This window comes from Sinocyclocheilus rhinocerous, unplaced genomic scaffold (assembly GCF_001515625.1).
Source record: "Sinocyclocheilus rhinocerous isolate Xijiao unplaced genomic scaffold, SAMN03320098_v1.1 scaffold492, whole genome shotgun sequence".
NCBI lineage: Eukaryota > Metazoa > Chordata > Actinopteri > Cypriniformes > Cyprinidae > Sinocyclocheilus > Sinocyclocheilus rhinocerous.
The window spans coordinates 712,129-734,358 of record NW_015626069.1 but is presented as its reverse complement, the minus strand read 5'-3'; the positions used below and the strand labels follow the sequence as shown (position 1 = coordinate 734,358).

Below are 22,230 nucleotides of genomic sequence, written 5' to 3'. Positions count from 1 at the left end.
CTTTTCCTTTTTGTGCCTGATTGCCCTATTGGGTCCACAGACCATAACAAGCAAAGTGAATGTGAAGAAGGATGACAGAGACATGTGCAAGATATGCTTTCCAGCCTCTGTAAACTGTAAATTTTGTTTTCTGTTCCTTTCCATTTGAGATTTGACGTCTATAATCTAAACACTATTTGGGGATTGACGGTGTAAATGATGATTCTTGCATTTGTAGTAAAGATTTGAGTGTTGATGTGACTCCCTAGGCTAATTAAGCAGCTTTGACTTTAAAGAACTGTGTCAATAGGAAGGTTTTGAATTTGATTCTAACACCATGTTTTAACCAGACGTGACACTGCAACGCATGATAAAAGGTATCTTTTCCATGTTAATCAGAGTTTTTGTCATAACCAGCTGCAATTGAGATACACAACAAGCAATGGAATTCTGTTTTAGATACTGTTTCTATTTCTGCAATGTCATGGCTAGAGCAACAACATACACACTTTGGCAAAGATAATAGGTGCTGATTTTGTGCTTTATTTGGTGTTAAAAGTGTCTGTTGTTTGAATATCATGTTGCGTGACCTATTTAGCCATACTATGAAGCAACTATGAATAATTTAATTTAAAATGAATATGAATGGTAAAACTGTGAACTCAGTGTATGTATTTTAATAATGTTAAAATGGCTTAATACTAATGAATTAGATTATGTACTTTTAGACACTTTTCTGAGTGTCTGTGGATTTTGATTGATTTTGTTGCATGTTGTGTCTGATGTGGACAGACAAATGTGACCCTGGACCACAAAAGCAGTCTTAAGTCGCTGGGGTATATTTGTAGCAATAGCCAAAAATACATTGTATGGGTCAAAATAATTGATTTTTCTTTTATGCCAAAAATCATTAGGATATTAAGTAAAGATCATGTTCCATGAAGATATTTTGTAAATGTCCTACCATAAAAATATTAAAACTCAATTTGATTAGTAATATGCATTGCTAAGAACAACTTTAAAGGCGATTTTCTCAATATTTAGATTTTTTTGCACCCTCAGATTCCAGATATTCAAATAGTTGTATTTCGGCCAAATATTGTCCTATCATAACAAACCATACATCAATGGAAAGCTTATTTATTCAGCTTTCAGATGATGTATAAATCTCAATTTCGAAAAATTGACACTTAAGACTGGTTTTGTGGTCCAGGGTCACAAATTGGAATCCTTTCACATTGTATCAGGTTAGGACTGGTTTAGTGTAAAGTTGTGTAAAAATCACAGGATTTGGCAAGTCTGCTGAGACAATTTTGTGGCTGTTGCCACTGTTTGTTTTAGCAGCACATGAAGAATGTTTCAATACAGCAGGTCCTGTGCATATTATGCGTCAAATTGCGTACAAAATGTAAGGATCATAAATCAAGATCATCCTTTTCTAAGCTTTGTTTACAGCAAAGCTGCTCATAAACTTATATGTGATTCATCTTCCTAAATCAATAAAAAAACTCTTCTGATGCGACTGAATAACAGCCTTTGCATAATTACAGGTAGGAAATAAATATGACTATTAATTATGTACTGGTGTGAAAAACAGAGAGGCTTACATGTGAATTCATGATGGATAGCTGTGCGAAGTTGTAATTAAAATAAGACAGGAGTGATAAATCTTGCTGCCCTGATTGGAGGCAGTTTTGATTGGCTGTCTGGAAGAGGGAGGTGAGCAAACTGCTGTAGCTGCAAAAAGGTGCTAGTAAACCAACTAGTGGACCACTATATGCTTCTATGTAATAGCATTGTTTTATATTTTTATTATTTATTTATTTAGATTTTTTTGCATTTTAAATGATTGGTCTGTGCACACATAGGCCAGATAGACATCTTTGGGCATTACACATATTTTACGTCGTGATGCAAAAGTATTGCAATGCATAAGTAATGTGTTATGCAAGGTAAAGTTAAAAAGAGTTCATCTTTAACAAACACATATCACTTTCATATTGGATTAGTTTCTCTTTTTTCTATTTCTGTCTGTTGATGGTTGCTCTTTCGCATATGGATGCACATTGGTTTCATTGCACTGCTTATGATCTGACTGTAAAAAAAGACAGGAAAACCTAATGATCATGTATCACTATTTTACTGACTCATGTGACAGGCTAGTTTACAGTTGGTTTTTTGTCTGTTTCTCGTTAATGTTTGGCTTGTGTACCACAGCCGTTTGCTTTGAATTGGTTGGACCCCACAGGACAAATTTGTTTGAAGCTTTAATCAGCCAGCAAATCCATTTATTATCTTTTTTTTTTTCAGCTGTTCAGTAGCCATTTTATCGGATATAAAATTATAAAGGAATATAAATATATTTTACGGCACTTGTCTGTAACGGCCCTAAAATTCAGATTTGTTTACTTCGGTTTTCTCAGTATAATCCAAGATGGCGAAATCTTGCTGTGTTTTCTGCCATTTTATATTAGATATTATACTGCTTGGTGTCGTAGCACAACTCTATTCATGGCCTTTAATGGTACTGGCACAAGCCCACTCACTTTCCAAAGATATTTCAGAAACACTTTATTATTAAGATTAATTCCTCATTTGTTGTGCTTGAGGGAAGCAATAGATTTGTCCAGTGGCGTTGTAAGCATTGTCGTTCAAAAGCATTAAATCAAAAGCATTAAAGCGCTTATGTATAAATATAAATCAAAATATATAGGCTAGTCCAATGCAGAATAAGTGTGCTTTCAATTTTTGAACACACAAGTGCACAAACATGCACAAATACACACACATTCATTCTTCCCCACTGTATGTCACTCTGTATTATCTGCAGGCTGACACAGTGGGCGAGTGTGTTCTGTGCATTTAGATCCTCGGGAGAGGAGAGGCGAGAGAAAGACAATAAGGATGGCAGGGCAGTTGAAGACTCACACACTTCTTGGTAAGGCTGTGACACACTTAGTGCGTTTGTCTAAAAAAAGGTCCATTTCCGCTTTATTCACAAATATCACCGCCCACCACATCTGCAGCTGAAATTCCACTGTTCCCCCATATCACCTCATCCTCACGAATAAAAGGTCTGCTTTTATTTCAGCCATCACGACTTGATTTAAAGAGGCTGATAAAAGGAAATGAGAGAGCGCCTTGGATTAATTAATTCTGAACCGTGAAAAATCTGCAAATGTGCTCAGAAAATTGCTTCCCCCGCCATAAGGGATTGTTTCAAGAGGAGGCGTTTGCTTCTTCGTCCCCGACCTGCAGCTGTCAAAACCCCCTCGCTTTTAAACGCTACTGTCCTGTTTGAATGGAGCCGTCTCTGGTTTATTCCAGCAGCAATCACTCCTCTCATTCTTCAAGTAGTGATTTGGGAGAGGGCCCTGACCTTGGCCCAGTCTTATCACTAATTAAACCTCATCTAATCCTGCTGCGGGAGCCAGCGGCACCTGCTTCTCTGGCTGACTGGGAGGGGATGCATGCGTAAATAGCAACTGGACTCAGTTCCAGCTTCCCAACTCATCCGTCACTGTGCTCCCCAGCTAATCACAGCATATGATCTGTAGCCTAAGGCTTGGTACGTACACCAAGATTTCGAGATGTGATGTTTGTGATTTCGAGCTGTGCGTTATTCAGGCATCAGCGGGAAAGCTGTGGCTCTACGGCAGCTGTGCGTTTCTGTATCAGTGGATGAAGGAAAGCTGTCTGCTTTTGCTGCATATGGGTGAATTCTTGTGTCATAGTCCATTGCTGGCTGTCACTTCTGTTTGTTTGCATTTGATTCTTTGACAAACGGCAATCCCCAAGACAGCTGTCGTGACTCCACATGAAGAGCTTCTTCAAAGCAACTTATGTGTGCTCTTCAGTGATGGAACCAATACCTGTGAGAACAAACAAAGCTTCAAGACTTGCCTACTCCAGACATTATAATGTATTTAACATGTAAATGTTAACGTCTTAACTGTATGCATGACCCATACCCTGTAAGTCATTGGATCTTCCCCAAGTGGTGCACTTGATGTGGACTTGTAATCTTGTAGCTTGTGTTTGAGCCCATCTGTAATATCCCATGTCCTGTTTGTTATTTTATAAATCAGAAGGGCTTGGTTGAACTGTGTTGAGATTCAGAGAAAACTGAGCATGAAAACTGATTTTAGATCAATCAAAATTCGATCCAAGACTCTAAAGCACTTTTGCTCAGTTTCATTGTTGGCATTTACGGCTTTGAATTTTGTAGGACAGTAATTAAAGAAGCATTAGGGAATCTCATTTAAGATGCATGTACAGTAGTGTCTTGGGTAGGTATTAACTGATCTTTGTTCAAGGATGTATTGTATCAACAGTTTTAAAAGCTTCTCATTTGGAGTTTAATAAGCGTGTGAATCCAGGTGCTTAACAGTAATGTGATTATGCACAATATATTGTAAATTATTTTGTAAGAAAGGGATTGCTAATAACATTAATGTATTGAATTATCTTCCCTGTGTACGTGTGTCATTAATTCTACACCCAAGACTCTTCTTTATATAGATTGTGATTTTATTTTTTTCTTTTCATTAACAAGAGCAGCATTCACTCTTTTCCTTGTCCAACTCTCACTTTTTTCCTCGTCTACTCTGAAACCTTTTCTCTGAGAATGTAGACTCTACAATACCGGTCAAAATGTTGTTTTTGACTCCAAAACTAATTTCAGGCATGTAAGTGTAAGGTTTTTAAAATCATGATCATAAGAAAAGCACAAGGTCAGATATACTCACCTTGTGCTGTCATAATGCCGAACTGTTTCAGTCAAAGGTCTGAACTTTTGTCTTTGTGTGATTCAAAAGCTGGAGCCAAATAAAAACTTGACATAATGAGTACTGTAGTGTCTTCCTGGATGCATAAAATGATGTCCTAAATGATGAACTCTGTGTTTATGTACTATAGGTGATGCAGGTGGTGAAGGAACAGATCACTCGTGCTCTCACGATCAAGCCTAACTCTCTGGATCAGTTTAAAAGTCGTCTGCAAAATCTGAGCTACACTGAGATCCTCAAATTGCGCCAATCCGAGAGAATGAACCAGGAGGATTTCCAATCCCGGCCCATCCTGTGAGTCACTGGAAACTCTTCAATTATTTGAAGCACTCATTTCCCACAATCAGACTCACCCAGTTTTGGTCCATGTGTACTGCACCTGTGTCCCACTCATGATTGAAAACAAGCCTTTAAATGCAATTTCCACTGAAATTGCAATGGCAATAACGGCAGTGAAGATGACACTAGTTCATAACTCATTAAACTAAGAGGAGTCTCCATTAAATATATTACCCACTGCATTACAGTAGTCATTTGAGCTGGAATGTACGATCTCAAAGAACATTCTGTAACATCCATATGTAACAGTCAAATGGAAATGTCCGTGTTGTTACTTCCAGAGCTTGTTAAACAACCATGTGTGAACTGAAATGTTGGAAATATCATTCATGATAACATGTTCTATCTATGTGAAATATGTAACATTGTTCAGTCTATTCACTATAACAGGAATATCAATTTGTCAGCTTGGTCACACTTTTTGACCAATGATTTTTCCATTAGTTTTTTTTTTTTTTTACAGTATTCACAGGTATTTTTTAAAATAATGTTGAACTCACAAAGATCAGTTTTTTTAATCTATGACAAAATTAAATGTAAAAAATCTATATAAACAAAAATAAAAACCAGATAAGCCAATTTGTTTTCACAGAATGTGAACAAAATATTGTTTTCTCATGAATTACTTAATAGCTAAATGACATTAGAGAGGCCTTTAAATGCTAATTAATATAGCATAATTCTGTTTTAGATTTAAAGCAGCGCAGTAAATTTGGCAGTATCATTAGCAAAACCACAAGATAAAAGGACGTTTGTCTGGCTCTTCCTGACTTGTAGTACAAAAAAATGTCTAAAGACCAAGTCTGTATGTGACTTTATAAATGATGTTTTTGAGTCTTTCTTTGTGTTAACTGCCAGTAAACTGGTGCACTTTAAACGGCATTTGTGTGATCCTCTGCTGTTTCTCCAGGGAGCTTAGGGAGAAAATCCAGCCAGAGATCATGGAGTTGATCAAACAGCAACGCCTCAATCGTTTGTGTGAGGGCACCTGCTTCAGGAAGATCAGCAGCCGAAGGAGACAGGGTAAGAAACACACACACTGAACATGAGGGTGAGGAAGTTATTTTTGTTCTTTTTTAAACCATTTTTATTCCATAAAGATTCCAAGTAGTTTTTGGAACGAAAGATTCAAAGCTGCCTCTTTCTTGTTAATCCAAGTTTCTGTCCTAACCAGCAGCTATGAACAACACTACATTTTGTCTATTGCTTGATTTCTGTTTCTGCATGTCACTAGCCCCGGCCACACAGAAAATACATTGAGATACAATTCTGCACCTGTATCAGGGCTCGAAATTGTGACCGTTTTGGTCGCATATGCTCCTAATCTGTGCGACCCCAAAATATATTTGGGAGCATTTGTGCGAGTGCACATAATTGTTGTGGTGCGACCTGTCTTCATTTCTCTGCTAATCGTTCGCGAATTACTACACAGTATGTGCCTGCTGTGAGCCGATACAGTGACCGCTCCACCATTCTATTCCAACGTTACATAACCAATTAAGCTTCATCTTTACATTCTTAACTTTAATGCGTATTTTAGATTGGTTATAATAGCCGTCAATCACTCCCTTTCGCTAAACTCCGTTGTCACGTGACAGGGAGCTAACTCGGAACCGACCGGTTTTTGTTTTATTTCAGCCGATCTCTGTTCTGGACTTGCACAAACTGCATTGAAATCATTTTCCAAAATGTAATTTGTGTGGAAATATTACAAAGTCTGTAATCGGCCGTTAAGAGAGGCCAGAGACGCTGAAGACGGACGCAAAGGAAAGAAAATACTGTTGCAGGCAGGAGCTCACTGATTAATATGCGCGAAAAATAGAAAGAAAATCCTAAATATTGAATTGGTAGTGGGGGTTTAATGTATTTAGTGTATTTCTGAGGGTAACTGACTGTCTTGACTGGGAAAAGTGTAAATGACATTTTCTTCTCATCTTGCCTCTGTATATTGCTATATAAAGAACAAAGCAGTGGCTGCTTTGTTTACAGCGGTAACCAAGGAAGCGCTCTATTGCTGCTGTTCAGTAAACGCCACCTGCTGTCAGAGAGTGAATTTGCATTTTCATTCAGACTGTCTGCTGTTTTTGTTTCGTGCAGATGTTTTATGTAGCACAATTTCACAAAGTTAAAGTCAGACCTGTTTTTGATTCAGATTTTGAAATAATACATTCTAATTTTCATCTGAAACTGCTCATGTATGCAGCATCTTTGTTTGGATCATGATTAAAATGCTGTGGTTGTCTCTAATTTTAAATGGCTACAGATACAGACTGTAATAGACCAAATAAACGTCTTGTTCATTTTCATTTTTATTGTCTCTCGCTTTAAAAAATAAAATAAAATATTTAAAAAATCGGCTATCAGAATAAGCTTACTCACTTCTAAAACATTAGCAATCGGAATGAAAGATCGATGCATCGCTAACAAGAAATGCCGGGCCAAGTGTGTGGCAAAGAATTCAGGATCAGGTTCAATTGTTTAAGCTTTTAATCATCAGGATGTTGTCAGCCCTTCCGCTCAATTGGCAGTTGTGATGCTCTTTAATATTTAGTGGGTGCTCCTAACTTCTTGAAGTTGGGAGTACCAGTTCTACCAAGTAAAAAAGTTAATTTCGACCCCTATGTATAGCATTAAACTTTGTCAAGACTGAGAGAGATTCATTGTGGTAGTAGAGTAACATAGAATATTGCATGACAAATCCCTCAAGGTTCCCTAGGGAGAACCCTAAAAAGGATGCTGTTTGGTGAACCAGCATAGAAATGAATGAAAATACGAGGTGTGTTCTTAGCATGCAAACAATATGAATTTGTCCTCATTGTTCTGAACATGTTTCTGTGATGTAACAGCATTTTCACCTTCAGTTTCTTCTTAAAATTTGCTTGTTTCTTGAATTGTGTCTGGTTAATACACAGTAAAAGTGTTTTCCTCTTCAAAATGAATGCACTTTCAGCTGAACTGTTTTAAACACATCAGCTCTGTGTGAGTATTTAGTTTACTGGAGCCTAGCATAGCTTTCTTGTGCTCATCTTAAAGGTCCCATATTTTACACCTTTCTGGAGTTTTATATTAGGTTTTGATGTCCTTAAGAATATATATTTGCGGTATAAGTACCAAAAACCATCTCAATATATTTTTACAGCTCCTTTCTCAGGAGCTCTGCTGAGAAAAGGTCGATTTTGGTCTGTCTAATTAATATTCATGAGCCTCTCTTCTGATTGGCCTGTTGTTTTCTGAGTGACGCATGGCCAGGCCAACCACAGGTAACTAGGGTCAGCCGATGTCACAGCTCTAGCTGGAGGCAGCAAAACAAAGGGGAAACTGGAGGCGGCCCATTCAAACCAGCGCAGATTCTGCGACCTAAGGAGCTTAAAATATCATCTTGTTGTGATGTTGGGTGCCAGAATCGATGTAATACAGCCTCAAATTAGAAATTTGATCGCATATCTGCTGCCACTGCCAGACAAAAAAACGACGACAGCTGTGGGTAAACGCGATAAAATGAACAGACTGGACAGAAACGATCGTCAAAAATGCTGGCGTTTGCAGCGCACACTTTTTATCAGAAAAGGTTCGATAAAATATTGTCTTTTGTTGTTATGGGTGCGTCTACAGATTTCTTGCCATATGTTTCTTGCATCTCAGAGTCACTACTATGTCGTGTATGAAATTATGTCTGTGTGCATGTGTGTAAAACAACAAACTGACTATTTATATATAATCATTTGTAATTGTATATACATTGTTGTGATTAATTGTGGCTGGAACAATAATGTAGCTGTAAAAATAGTTGCCTGCTGAAATTGAAATGTATATACATCTTCATCATGACTAGATAGACACGGTGAGTTTGTCTTTACTATACACGTTAGATGTGATCCACCTCATAGTAACAATCCTGTCAGATTGTCCATCCTTTGAGTGAGAGTGTAAAGTTACAGGTCAGCCGATCTGGTTTCATGTTTAAAGTTAACCTTTTCGACATGTTTCCGCAATATTGTCTGGGGTTTTGGCAAAAGGAGAGTGGGACTGTGGGCGGTGCTCGGGGTGGTGACTGAAGGCGGTGACTGTGTAGCTCTGACGTCAAGTTTTTACGGAAGTCACAACGGTTCGTGAAAAATCACAGCTACTTTAAGCAGGCTGTGTGAATTTTACTGTGGACTGACTGTTTTGAAACTTATATGGTAGTTACATAGCACCACATAGTTTTGACAATATGGGACCTTTAAGTTTGTGAACCGAATGGGGTTATTCAGTTGTGGCTTTTATTGGTGACCTCTACTCATTCTCATTCACAGACAGAACTTTGGAATTATAGGAATTTACCAAGATCTTTATTGGTCACAATTTTTTTTTCAATTGCATTTCAGTAATCTCATAGTATAGTAAAGTAATATTAAAATGTCTCACACGATAGCTTTAATCTTACTTCAACACACTCTGAAATGTATACGTCCTGTGTATATTTTTATGAGTGCTATTATTAAACCGACAGCATGATTTAGCAAGCCTTGTCCGTTGCTGAGAGAGCGGAAGTATGGAGCCAATTTCAAACAAGTGTTGAGTGGTGGGAATGATAAAGCTTACGCCGCAGATTGGAGAGTTGAAAGATCGTCCAATGTAATATCGCTTTTTACACAGGCTGGCTGAAGAGGAGGGCTGTCTGCTGAGCTCAGAGAGAAGCTTTATCGGTTAGCCTGGATAATTTAACACTCTTCACACTTCTACAGGATTAGATGATTCTGAGACTAGACACCTTGTCTGTCTCTTGCTCTGTCTGCCTGCCTCTCTCTTTCTTCCTTTCTCTCTCTCTTAGGGTCCCCACTTTCTCACTAAATCTCTCATTCTTGCTTTCTCTCTCTATTTTTATTCATTTGAGATTTTTCACACTTTGCCTGTTTAATTGCCTTTATTTTCTAAACATTTTTGCTCACAATCAACTATTCTATTATCTGCCAAAGGTTGGTGGCCCCCTCTCATAATTTGACTGACATAACACATGTGCATTATACATGTGATAAATTTGCCAGTGGATTCTGTGGCTCATGTTGCCTCAGTGTGAAAAGGTTAAGCAGAGTTCAGCTTTGTGCAACAAAATGATGCTGTGACTTCCAAGAGTACAGACACTCTTGTACTCTTGTACACAAAGTTGCAATTAGATAAAATTAGGGTTGGGAATGTTTGGTTGTTAAAATTTTGTGCTTCCAAACTCAAAGTATTCCAGTTATGCTGCATTCCAGGAATCTCAGAATTCCATTTGGTTTTTCAAATGGAATGGCGCTTGACCTTGAGCATTATAACGGTGGTTATTATCGAGTAGGAGGGAGAAATTCCAAATTCCAAGTTGTCTAGAATGTAGGATTGGATAATTATGGTGGCTTTGTGCGGTTGGTGCTTCCTGTGGGGAACCTCATTCAACAATCAATCAAATATAGAACCTATATCTTAACCTATATCTCCAGTAACAAGGAATGCCTAGAAGTAACCAAGAGTTCAGTGACTCATTCTTGTCAATGTGTATGTCCCATATGAAATAGCATTGAATATGTACCTTTGCCCATGTCCACATGTTTGTGGTATCCTGCAGTATATTGTATATCAGGATTTTCATAGCAGAGATAGAGGTTCTGTTTTTCATCAACTGTTATAGTAACCTTTGTGATAAAGTCATTACTTGTCAGTCAAGTCTGAATTACATTTCAATAGCTTACTCCATGACATTCAGATATGTTCTGCTCTCTAATACAATCTTTACAATGAGGTTCCCCACAGGAAGCACCAACCACATGAAGCCACCACAATTCAGGTATCTTTAATCCCAAGATAACCCAATGTTAGAAGATTGCTTTTGTCCGCGCACAACTAACCTTTTCAGCAAGCTTTTAAGGATTGCTCTTAGACGACAGAATGAAGTGCACCTGTGGCTTTTGACTGACAGGTGCTACATTGACATTTGTATTCCCTATTGTCCCCCCATAGCAGAGCTCTCTCCTCATGGTGTACAAAATGAGCAGTCCAGTTCCTAGCGTCAATCTTAAGTATTGCAGAGGTTGCCTGAGGCGGAGTTTTCTGAATAATGTTAAAATTGAATCCTCCTTCGCAGTTAATTCTCTAAAACATTTTAGATTTTTGTTCTCTTTTTTTAGACAGCGAACGATCCTGCTTCTGGAAGGCCACCTACCTTAAGAATCTAGCTCCAACCCTGGTTAAAAACATCTGAACTAGCTAATCAAGGTCTTCAGAATTCAGAATTACAGGTTTAGGTTTGGAGCAGACTGCAGGGATTAAAGTTCTGTCGCTACGACGGATTTCCATCAGTTCATAAAGACAGTCACTTGCTTCATTCCTGAATGATTCAGCCATTCGAATGAATCAATTGAATGAATGATGCAGTGATAAAATCAGTGACTTGCCGCCACCTGCTGGTGGATTTAGTTAAATTTTTAGCGCATAATTTCAGTTATTTTAATCATATTTCTGTATTCAAAATTTTATATTTAAAACATTAAACTCCTCTCATGAATTTATAAATTTAATTGCACTCATGCCACCTCTGAGCATCATTAAACGTCTGAAAATGTACCTACAAGCCACTTTTGTGTTCTTCTGTGCCACCTCTGTAGTACAAATTAATACTAATTTCATATGATTGGTAATTTATTTGTCTTATTCTACATATTGTTTTAGATAGAAATTTTAAAAAAACTGCTCTTAAACTGGGTGTGTGACAGGTATGGCTGAGGAATGGGGTTTGGTTGAATAAAAATTTTCAGTCAAGATTTTTTTTTTTTTGCTTTAATCCCTGCAATATAATAAGAAGTAGAATAAGACATAAGTTACCAATCATATGAAATTAGTATTAATAAAATAATTTGTAATACAGAGGTGGCACAGAAGAACACAAAAGTGGCTTGTAGGTACATTTTCAGACATTTAATGAGGCTCAGAGGTGGCATGAGTGCAATTAAATTCATGTGGAGATTAATGTTTTAAATATACAATTTTTAATACAGAAATATGATTTAAATAACTGAAATTATACGCTAGAAATGAAACTAATTCCGCCAGCAGGTGGTGGCAAGTCACTGATTTTATCACTGAATCATTCATTCAATTGATTCGTTCGAACGGCTGAATCATTCAGGAATGAAGCAAGTGACTGTCTTTATGAACTGACGGAAATCCGTCGTAGCGACGGAACTTTAATCACTGAGACTGGAGCTAAACTCTGAGAGATTTAGTTAAATTGTTTTTTCCCTTGCTCATGACCCTGCTTCCATACAGTGTTCATCTTAAGGTTTTTGAGATTTTAAGTTCTTCGTCCTAGATTCAGGTTTAGGTGCATGCATGATAGCTGAGGGAAGGGCACCGGGGCACTAGTACTCATCAGGCTTCTCTTAAATAAAAATGACTTATTTCCTCATCCACATTGTTCCTTCTGTCTCTTGACTTGTGTATGTCATCAATTAGAATAGAAAGTCAGCAAAGCCATCTACAAAGGAAGCCCCTTTTTCATCATGCACGTGGCACTGCATGCATATTAAACCATTCTGCACATATCTGTTCTGACATCTCAGAATGGGCTCACAGATGGCTGTTGGCTGCAGTATCTGCTGGTTGTTCATCACACATTCGTAGTGGTGGCTAAACAGCCTATTGAGCTGAAGGTACAGAAATTGTGCAGTGATCAAGCTGTTTACTGCACACTCCTTATCTCTTTGGGTGTGTATATGCCTGAAGTGCCACCCTGCAGGACACTCTTTCATCCCACAATGTTCTTTATTCTGCCAAACTGCTATTCTCAGTAATTAGGAGTTGGATTCAGGCACTAGGGTCGAGTGCCAGCCATGGCCTTCTAGTCTATATGTGAGCAGTCTTGGCAGTGATCACTTGTGTCTGCTTTCGTTGGGGCACAGGAAGTGTCAGGAGGAGATTGGGAGACAATTTGCCAGTCATGGCTTTGCCCAATACACAAGTAAAAGCCAAAGAAAATTAAGTATTGTACTAGATTGAAAGATAACATGTTAGCATTACATTGTGGAAGACTGACCCACTGTCATGCTTCTTTACAGACAAGTTCTGGTACTGTCGACTGTCGCCCAATCATAAAGTTCTCCACTATGGGGATCTGGAGGAGAGCCCTCAGGGAGAGGTACCCCATGATTCCCTACAGGACAAACGTGAGTACAGCCTGAATACTGACCACGGTATAGTGGCTTCACTTTATAAAGATGGGCTTAAGATGGCCACACCCTGTCTTATTAATTTTTCTTTGTTCCCTGTGGCAGTTCCTGTGGCTGATATCAAAGCTGTTGTCACTGGTAAAGACTGTCCACATATGAAGGAAAAGGGAGCTCTGAAGCAGAACAAGGTGCGTCCTTTTGTGTGTGCTTGATGACAGAGAGCAAAAAATGCTCTTGAATATCAAAAGATCAAATTCTCCTTTGATGCACCGGTGTGTGGCTTGGTGACAAAGGATGCATTAGTTATGCCTTGTAGCTCTGTGAGTAATGATCATCAGCTCACTTCAGTTTCAAAGTCACCCATTCTTCTTCCCACAGAACAAAGCAGGCAATGTCAAATTTATGCCACAACTGTAAAAAAAAAAAAAAAAAAAAATGACTCCCTGTTGACAAAATTGATTAAACTTGAAGACAGCATATCAAGTAAAACTGGAACTTTCTGGCACAGCCAAAAGGTTGTTGGATCCCCCTAGTCCTGATGACACTGACTCTAAAAATTTTTTAGTTTTTGTCCTTTCTTTAAGCAAGATTTATCTTAATAGGAATTTGACTTGGAAAATCACTTCCTTCATCAACTGATGAAGAAGAGATTGTTCTGTTTCTATTGTCTCGATTGTCTGTAATCTCATCTCTGCATGGAATAGCAGGAAGATGCTGTGGGCAGAATGTGAGGGGTCAGAAATGTTTGTCTGCTCTCATTTTGGATGTGATGATGTAGCTCTCATCCAATGATCCTTTTAGCCATTCAGATGATCCAATTTCATCCTGTTTTTTTTTTAGGTTAGTTGACCCAAATAAGACAATTAGAATTGATGTGAGGGCTGATTCTGTGAAGGCTGAGAAGCACCAGTAATGCCTCAGCGTTTGCCATAAAAGTACATCCTTTTCTGTGCTTTTGTTATCATCTTATTTACCATCCTAGACAGGTCTCAAGAGAGGTCAGGTGGTCTGAAAAGTGTTGATAAGATCTGGGTATAGACATTTCAAATGTGCCACAGAGAGGATTAGTTTGTTGGCCAGTTGAACCTCCTCTTACTTGAATTGGTAACTTGCATCTCCATAGTTTTGACAGGGATTTGCAATTGCCAAATGCACTAGATACCTTTCTGACAGCTACCCCAAAAACGTCATGTATTTTCCATGTTGAGTCAATGAGATTGAAGTATTTTGTTACTTCAAGCTTTGATGCACTTCCGGTGCTGATCATCCTACTGCTGTGTCTTGGTGCCCGGCAGGAGAGGCCTGTATACATACACGGACACACACACCAAATTGGACCATCTGCTGTTGTAATATGTTCGCAGAAGATCTGCAAAACGTCACGCAATAGGAGGCACACAAACACAGCAGCCCCATTAGCATTTGACAGACGATGTCAATTCTCTTTCCTTCTTTAGGAGGTGCTGGAGCTGGCTTTCTCTGTCCTCTATGAATCTGATGAGTATCTAAACTTCATTGCCCCTGACAAGCATGAGGTGAGCAAACGCCATCCGCTAGCTACAAAGTGGTAGCGACTGTCCCTCTTTGGTGTGATTTGGACTTTGTGCATGCTGTGGTTTAATGTCATGTTTTCTGACCAATTTTCAGTACTGCGTGTGGACAGATGGGCTGAATGCACTGCTGGGGAAGGAGATGACCAGTGAGTTCACTCGCTCAGACATGGACACTCTTCTCAACATGGAGATGAAGCTCCGCCTCCTGGACCTGGAGAACATCCAAATCCCTGAAGTTCCTCCCCCAATCCCCAAAGAGCCAAGCAATTATGACTTTGTTTATGACTGCAACTAATTCCCTTTCACTGGACTGACTGATTTTTCCTAAATGCATACTGGAAGAAGGACTTTTACAAAAAGTTAAAGAAAAGAAAAAACGGAAATTCCTTTCATGCTAAAACTTGGCTCTCTAGTGCACCTCATCACAATGGATTTGCTGAACTTAATGGACTTGGCTTGCACGGCCTATGAAAGTGGTAGCGACTGTCCCTCTTTGGTGTGATTCGGACTTTGTGCATGCTGTGGTTTAATGTCATGTTTTCTGGCCAATTTTCAGTACTGCGTGTGGACAGATGGGCTGAATGCACTGCTGGGGAAGGAGATGACCAGTGAGTTCACTCGCTCAGACATGGACACTCTTCTCAACATGGAGATGAAGCTCCGCCTCCTGGACCTGGAGAACATCCAAATCCCTGAAGTTCCTCCCCCAATCCCCAAAGAGCCAAGCAATTATGACTTTGTTTATGACTGCAACTAATTCCCTTTCACTGGACTGACTGATTTTTCCTAAATGCATACTGGAAGAAGGACTTTTACAAAAAGTTAAAGAAAAGAAAAAACGGAAATTCCTTTCATGCTAAAACTTGGCTCTCTAGTGCACCTCATCACAATGGATTTGCTGAACTTAATGGACTTGGCTTGCACGGCCTATGAACCATCTGGTCTGGTTGAAGAACCACCACAAACTGGTCCTCAGGTCCTAAACCACTCTAGTCCTGTCGCAGTCATTTCCAGACATCTCTTCGAACGGTTACATTCCTTAAACAGCCCACCTGCTCTGGTTTAAAAATGGTTGTGCGTCAAGAGTTTTTGTCCCATCATAATTTCTGGCTGTTCGGAGTGGGATGCTCCCTGTAGAGTGTGCAAAATGTCTAGGGGATTGTGGCATGTAGCACTCACTGTAGGATGTTTCTCACTCCAACAAGCGGCAGCTATATTGCTAGCAAAGTCCAAGTTTGTTCTTAATAATTTCTCCAAGTATCCCATTCATGCCTCTTATACTTGTAGACTGTTAAATTAAATAGGCAGCTTCATGCAAGAGGTTGCCTCTTTTGTCTTAAACCATACCTGCTTTGTGCACACATTATCATTGTCTGACTGTAACGCAGGCGTGTAGATATAGCTCTTTCCTTCACTTGACATCAACTAGACTCATGGCAGACTGCTGTAACATTCCAGAGCAATATTGAGCTTCTGTTTTTGTAAGCTGGTATAAACTTTCGTGATATTCGTGATTGCTGCCAAGTAGTCAGTATTATACATTTTGAGTGTTTATTAAGGAATTTTATTTTCAGGGCCGTCAAATTTCATGTGAACTTTCATGATTAATTTAATTTAAGATTGTGGGTATTATGATTTTTTTTTACCCCTCATGTTTGTTATAGGTTTAAGAATGCAACATCCTGCTGTTTGCATTAAAGATTGATTCCAATTCAGTTTTTAGTTTCAGCATTTCTTTATCATGTCGTCTTTACATTACCTAATAATCTTTTGGTGTCCAGTCCTGCTCCACAACACCTGCCTGGAAGTTTCTACTTATCCTGAAGACCTTGATTAGCTGGTTTAAGTATGTTTGGAGCTAAACTCTGCTGGAAGCTCTTTCGTCAACATTTGACTGAAAAAAACAAACAAACAAAAAAAAACGTTGCTTTTTTTTTTTTTTTTATCCCCCCTCTCTAGTACTTGTACTAATCTGTACAATGTCTGAAACTTTATAATTACGAGCACTTCCTGTGATGAATCGCTTGTTGAATTCCTCAATTGTAAGTTGCTTTGGATAAAAGCGTCTGCTAAATGAATTAATGTAAATGTAAATGGAAGGTTGCCCTCAAAGAACAGGACTGGACACTCTTCATTTTTATATACTATGTATTTCCTTGTATTGTATATTCTTCCGTAAAATATTCTGTATGAGTTTGTGGGAACCACCTTCATTGAGTAGTGATATCCAGAAGATGTGTATACCCTATTTCTTCTCCTATTACACAATTAAGAAAGCGGATTGCTACCCACAAACAAAAACACTGGCCATCACAGCTTTCTGCATTAAATGATTGACTCTGAGCTGACTCGGGGTGTCCCAGAGTGTTCTTTACAGCTCGGTGTAGTAATAACAGGGCCAGGATGGCAATAATCTGCAGTCTGCTGGTCTTTGTAACTCTAGCATTTATAGTGCCTTCCTCCTCCTCACTGCCATCACTGCTTTCTGAAACACCTGATTTCAACGAACAGTTCACCTACGGGTATGTTTACATGCAATTCAGTTTGTATTTGAACATCTAGAAAAGTTCCATTCTTGAATCTGATCACAGTCTTTTGAATCTTAGCAATTCACAGTCTTAGCCCTTAGCAATTGCATTTTAAACTATGGCATCTCTTGTTAAAGCTAGAGCGCATAAAACTTTTGTACTACGCGCATCCTTCAAACAGCAAGACGATCTTTGCATTATCACACATTTATTTTGAATCCTACATTTCCTGAAAGTGCTGAAAGTACATGTTTGTTTCATTTACTAAAGAAAGATGCTATTGTTCAAAAGTTCAGTTTTTGATAGAAATGTATACTACGATTTACAAAGTAGCATTTAAGTCATAGCATCAAGTTAATGCTACTTCACAATGTGTTCCATTTAAAATACAATGTGCTTATTCGCACTTTCATATCGTCGGTTCAATTTTGGTTATAAAAAATGGCAACAATGAAATGACTCTTAATTGTGCTGCTCTCTGCTGAGAGATGAAGGCTGTTCCATGAATGTGTGCACTACTGCAGCATGGATTTAACCAGGACAAAGGGACTAGTGGAAGGCTCAGAAGAACACCTGAGCAAGAAGACAACTGAATTTGGTCACAGGCCCTTATTTGGCCACTTTATTGAAAAGTCTGTCATGCAGCAGGTTCTGCAACACTTAAGAGAAATCTCTGGAATGCTCATCTTGTAGACAGAATTTTAAAAAATAAAATAAAAAATAGAACAGAATATTATGGATGGCTGATTTTACATTTTAGATGTTATGCCAGCTGGGAATTAAAACTTAACCTAAACATCTTAAAATGCCTGCATGTGTATTCAACTTGATACACTATTTTACAATAAAAAAATGAATGTCAATGGCAATGGGAGGCAAACATCTCAGTGCACGTACTATACAGTACACTCTTAAAAATAAAGGTGCTTCAAAAGGTTCTTCACAGCGATGCCATAGAAGAACCATTTTTGGTTCCACAAAGAACCATTCAGTCAAAGGTTCTTTAAAGAACCATCTCTTTCTTACCTTTTTGTAATCTGAAGAACCTTTTTTCACCACAAAGAACCTTTTGTGAAACAGAAAGGTTCTTCAGATGTTAAATGTTCTTTATGGAACCATTTAGACAAAAAGGTTCTTCTATGGCATCGTGAAGCACCTTTATTTTTAAGAGTGTAGATAGAATTTTTATGTGACTTCTCTACAAAATTGTGTGGCTTATAGACAGAACAAGGAACGACTGCAGTTTAAAACCCTCATCTGTCCCTCTGTCCGTCATTTTGACCCGAAACTCATTTTTAAAGATTTTTTAAAAATCGAGCGTTATCATTATGGTATGAGACTTTGTTACTTTTGTCACACTTGAACCGGGAATACACGAAAAAAAAAAAAAATTAGAGTGAATTTGAGCAGTTTAAGTGGGTTAAATAAAAAATATCAAAAGTGTCCCTCACGGGTCCCGCCACTGGAAAAGCATGGAATTTACGAAAAAACTGCAGATTTTGTTATTTTATTTTGTCACACTTGAAGCATAGAGCACACACAAAAAATTTGAGTCGATTCGAGGATTCTATGTGGGTGTAATAAAAAAAATAACAAAAGTGTCCCTCATGGGTCATTTTGACCCGGCCATAGGAATGAATGGAATGTCCGGAAAAATAAAAAATAAAAATTTATTTTGATTTTTTTGACTATACAAAATCTGACACAATCCAGAAAAGATGCATACCCAAACAAAGGGCTGAGACTGCAGAATGTCCCCAATGCACAAAAAAACTCACATACCCACACATACAGGCACACACACATGGCACCACACACTCCCATTGAAACACATTATAGCATGTATGATGTTTCTGCTGGTCATTTTGTTTTTTTTAGTTTTTTGACTTAACAGTTAAATTTGAGTGATGGGGTAGAGACCAATGAGACCAATATCAATGTTATATCATATTTATATTTTTAAATGTATCTTTTATATATATTACATATTTATGAAACTGTATGAATATGCATGTGTTTGGATTAAAAATCAGTATCAATTTCCTTTTTTTTTTTTTTTACAAATATATATATTTTTAAAATGTTTTGATATATATCTGAAAGCTTAATGAAGCCTCAAGTTGGTGTAGTTAAAAAATTCACTTGTTTGTGCAATTTTATGTCATTTTTCCCCACCAGATGGCATTAGAGACACTCAGTGACCTAGGTCCTGATGGATCATCATGTTTAAAGTATAAATATGCAGAAATTGTCTTTCTTTGTTTTTTTTTGGTGAAAAAATGTATAAAAATATGCTGATTTTTATAAAAATATCCATATGTGAATAAAATAAAAATCACCAAAAAATAATAAAAAACCTACATAAAAAATTAGAAAAAAAAATAATGTATAAAATGGACCAATATAAGCTTTCTGGGCCAAAAAAAAGAAATTAGTGTCATTTTTGGCCTTCGGGTCATTTTGATCTGCGAGGGACACTTTTGTTATAGGTTCGGGAGGGACGGATTTAAGTGAATAAGGGCTGATTCAGTTCACTGTGACTTTTACAATTGCGTCTAAATGAATGGCTCAATGACTTTCTAAAAAAAAAAAAAGTGTTAAGAATAGAGCTTCCAAAAATGAAAATTCCATTATTTACTCACCGTTATGTATTGGCATTGTTTCAAAGCCCATCTGACTTTCTGTTTTTGATGGATAAAGATGTCTTTCCAAAATGTCATTTACATACTATTGCAACAAGTGGTGACTGAAGCCTCAGAAAGAATCAAGCAAGTTGTCCACATGACTCGTATTACAAGTCTTCTGAAATCATATGATAGGTTTCTGCGAGGAACAGATCGAAATTTAAGTCGTTATTTATCGATGATAATGCTCGCCATCGTGAGAGAAGTAGTGCGATTTGTCAGCGAAGTCGTGTCTTTTCAACAGCGAGCGAACGATTCATTAGAGTGGTGTCTTTTCACTGAGTCAGTTGATCCGAAACCATTACCTGAGGAATTAATTAGTTCAATCCGTTTCTGGAGTTCAGTTCACTATCAAAAAAGTTAATAGCTTACATTAAGCTAATGTATTACTTGTGAAAGCTAATATAGCACACTAATTTTGAGGATTAACGTCTTCAATAACCATCCACTCTCATCCAAAAAAAAAAACATTGTTTAAAAATATCTTCTTTTGCATTCCTTATAAGAACAATATGAGGGTGAATGAATGATGACAGAATTTACATTAATTGGTGAACCAGTCGTTTAATAGCATGTAAATAAGATTGTTTCCCTTATTTTATAAACCTAAGACATCTATTTCTTTAAGTGAATATTCTTCAAAATCATGTTTTGCACACTATCTCCCTTCAGACAGTACATTTGTTTCGAAGCCTGTGTTAAAATTCAGAGGTCAGGTAACTGCTGAGGGCAGAGAAATAGGCCCACAACCCTCCTGACACAAAAGGCAAATTTTGGCAGTTTGCTTCAACAAGCATTTTAAGGAAAGATCAAGATTAACTGTGAGGAAAAACAGGTGGTCTGCTGAGGAGGAATAGTTAGCTTTCCTAATTTTTTGGATAGTCCACAAGGCATCTGAATTGTTTATCCTTTATGTTAATGCTGTACTTGGAACAAGAATTAAAATCACAACTTATTAATATAGATTTATACACTGATACTATCCTGAGTATAATATAGGCTGGATCTTCAAACTGAAGGGATGCGTCCTGCTGACACATTCTCTCATTTTAGTTCACAGCTCTCTTACGGTGCCAGTACTGTGACTTATTTTATTCTAGTCCCATGATGTCACTTATTTTCTTTCTGTTTTGGCGCAAGCCCATACAATACTAACAGCAGGGGCCAGAATAAAGGCTGGCTATATTTAACTCAGCAGAAACTGCTGCATCAGGCTGTATATGTGTAGGCCGTGGTGTGTCTTGCGGCAACTCTGAATTCAGCTCAACGATGTGTGAGAAGGAAATCCAGCACGCATGAGGACAAATCTGAGAATGTGCTGGAAATATTCTAAATATTCAAAGGTGCAGAGACAGCTGTAGCTCCAGGGCATGTGCTCAGGGGAAGTGAAGACTATGAAAAAATTGAAAAATCAATTTAGAAGAACTCAGATCCTGGGGGTCTGCAGATGTCAGTTATCCACAGAGTAAGCCGGAGGCCGTTATGGCTGATGAAATAGAAGATTCTTCTCTTCTACAAAGAGAAGAACACTGAGGTCTTTGAATACAGATTGAGAAGTATCCATGGAAGACTTTTCAACACGCTATTAGGCTCTTGGATAGTAGGAATACACTGCCACCTACAGATTATGGTAAGAATCACTTTATGAGGATGCTAAAGAAACAGCAACAACACTAGATAAACATAAACATAATAATAAAAAAAGGCTAATTAATTATAAACTATCTATTGGTATTTACTTTTAGATATACATTATTTCCAGTTATATTGTGTCATGTGTTTGTGCAATGTATCATAGGCACTGGATAAATGAAACCGGCATCATAATTCAAAGAAGAATTGTCATTTATTAAAAAGTTAATTACATATTTAATGTATATATATATATATATACACACACATTTAATTTCTTTACATTATATTGCCTACAGCAGCTAAGCAAATTTAGCAAAAACCTCACTTGTTAAACTTCATAATTATCTTTAAATTATTTGTTCAGTTATACTGAATTCAACTCTTATCAAGTCAAGTTCTTGATACTTCCCTTTACTTGACATCAAAATATTGTAAGTATGCATTTGCTCTTAAGGCAAAGAAAAGTAAAAAAGCCCAAAATGTGTAATACAAACCTAAATCGATCATATCACACACAATCTCAGCCAAAAAAAAAAAAAAAAAAA

The 22,230-nt window shown here is 37.7% G+C and overlaps 1 protein-coding gene across 6 annotated transcripts in view; it reads left to right on the top strand.

Annotated features, from left to right (window-relative positions):
• Nucleotides 1-15,303, top strand: part of elmo1 (engulfment and cell motility 1 (ced-12 homolog, C. elegans)) — a 93,814-nt gene extending 78,511 nt beyond the window's left edge. For all 6 annotated transcript variants that reach the window (XM_016515050.1, XM_016515028.1, XM_016515034.1 and 3 more), the window contains 6 exons: nucleotides 4,897-5,060; nucleotides 6,016-6,128; nucleotides 13,175-13,282; nucleotides 13,391-13,473; nucleotides 14,743-14,820; nucleotides 14,933-15,303. In XM_016515050.1, the coding sequence (XP_016370536.1) occupies nucleotides 4,897-5,060; nucleotides 6,016-6,128; nucleotides 13,175-13,282; nucleotides 13,391-13,473; nucleotides 14,743-14,820; nucleotides 14,933-15,133 (747 nt within the window). In that variant the 3' untranslated portion in view covers nucleotides 15,134-15,303. The remainder of the gene's footprint in view (nucleotides 1-4,896; nucleotides 5,061-6,015; nucleotides 6,129-13,174; nucleotides 13,283-13,390; nucleotides 13,474-14,742; nucleotides 14,821-14,932) is intronic.
• Nucleotides 15,304-22,230: the final 6,927 nt, after the last annotated feature.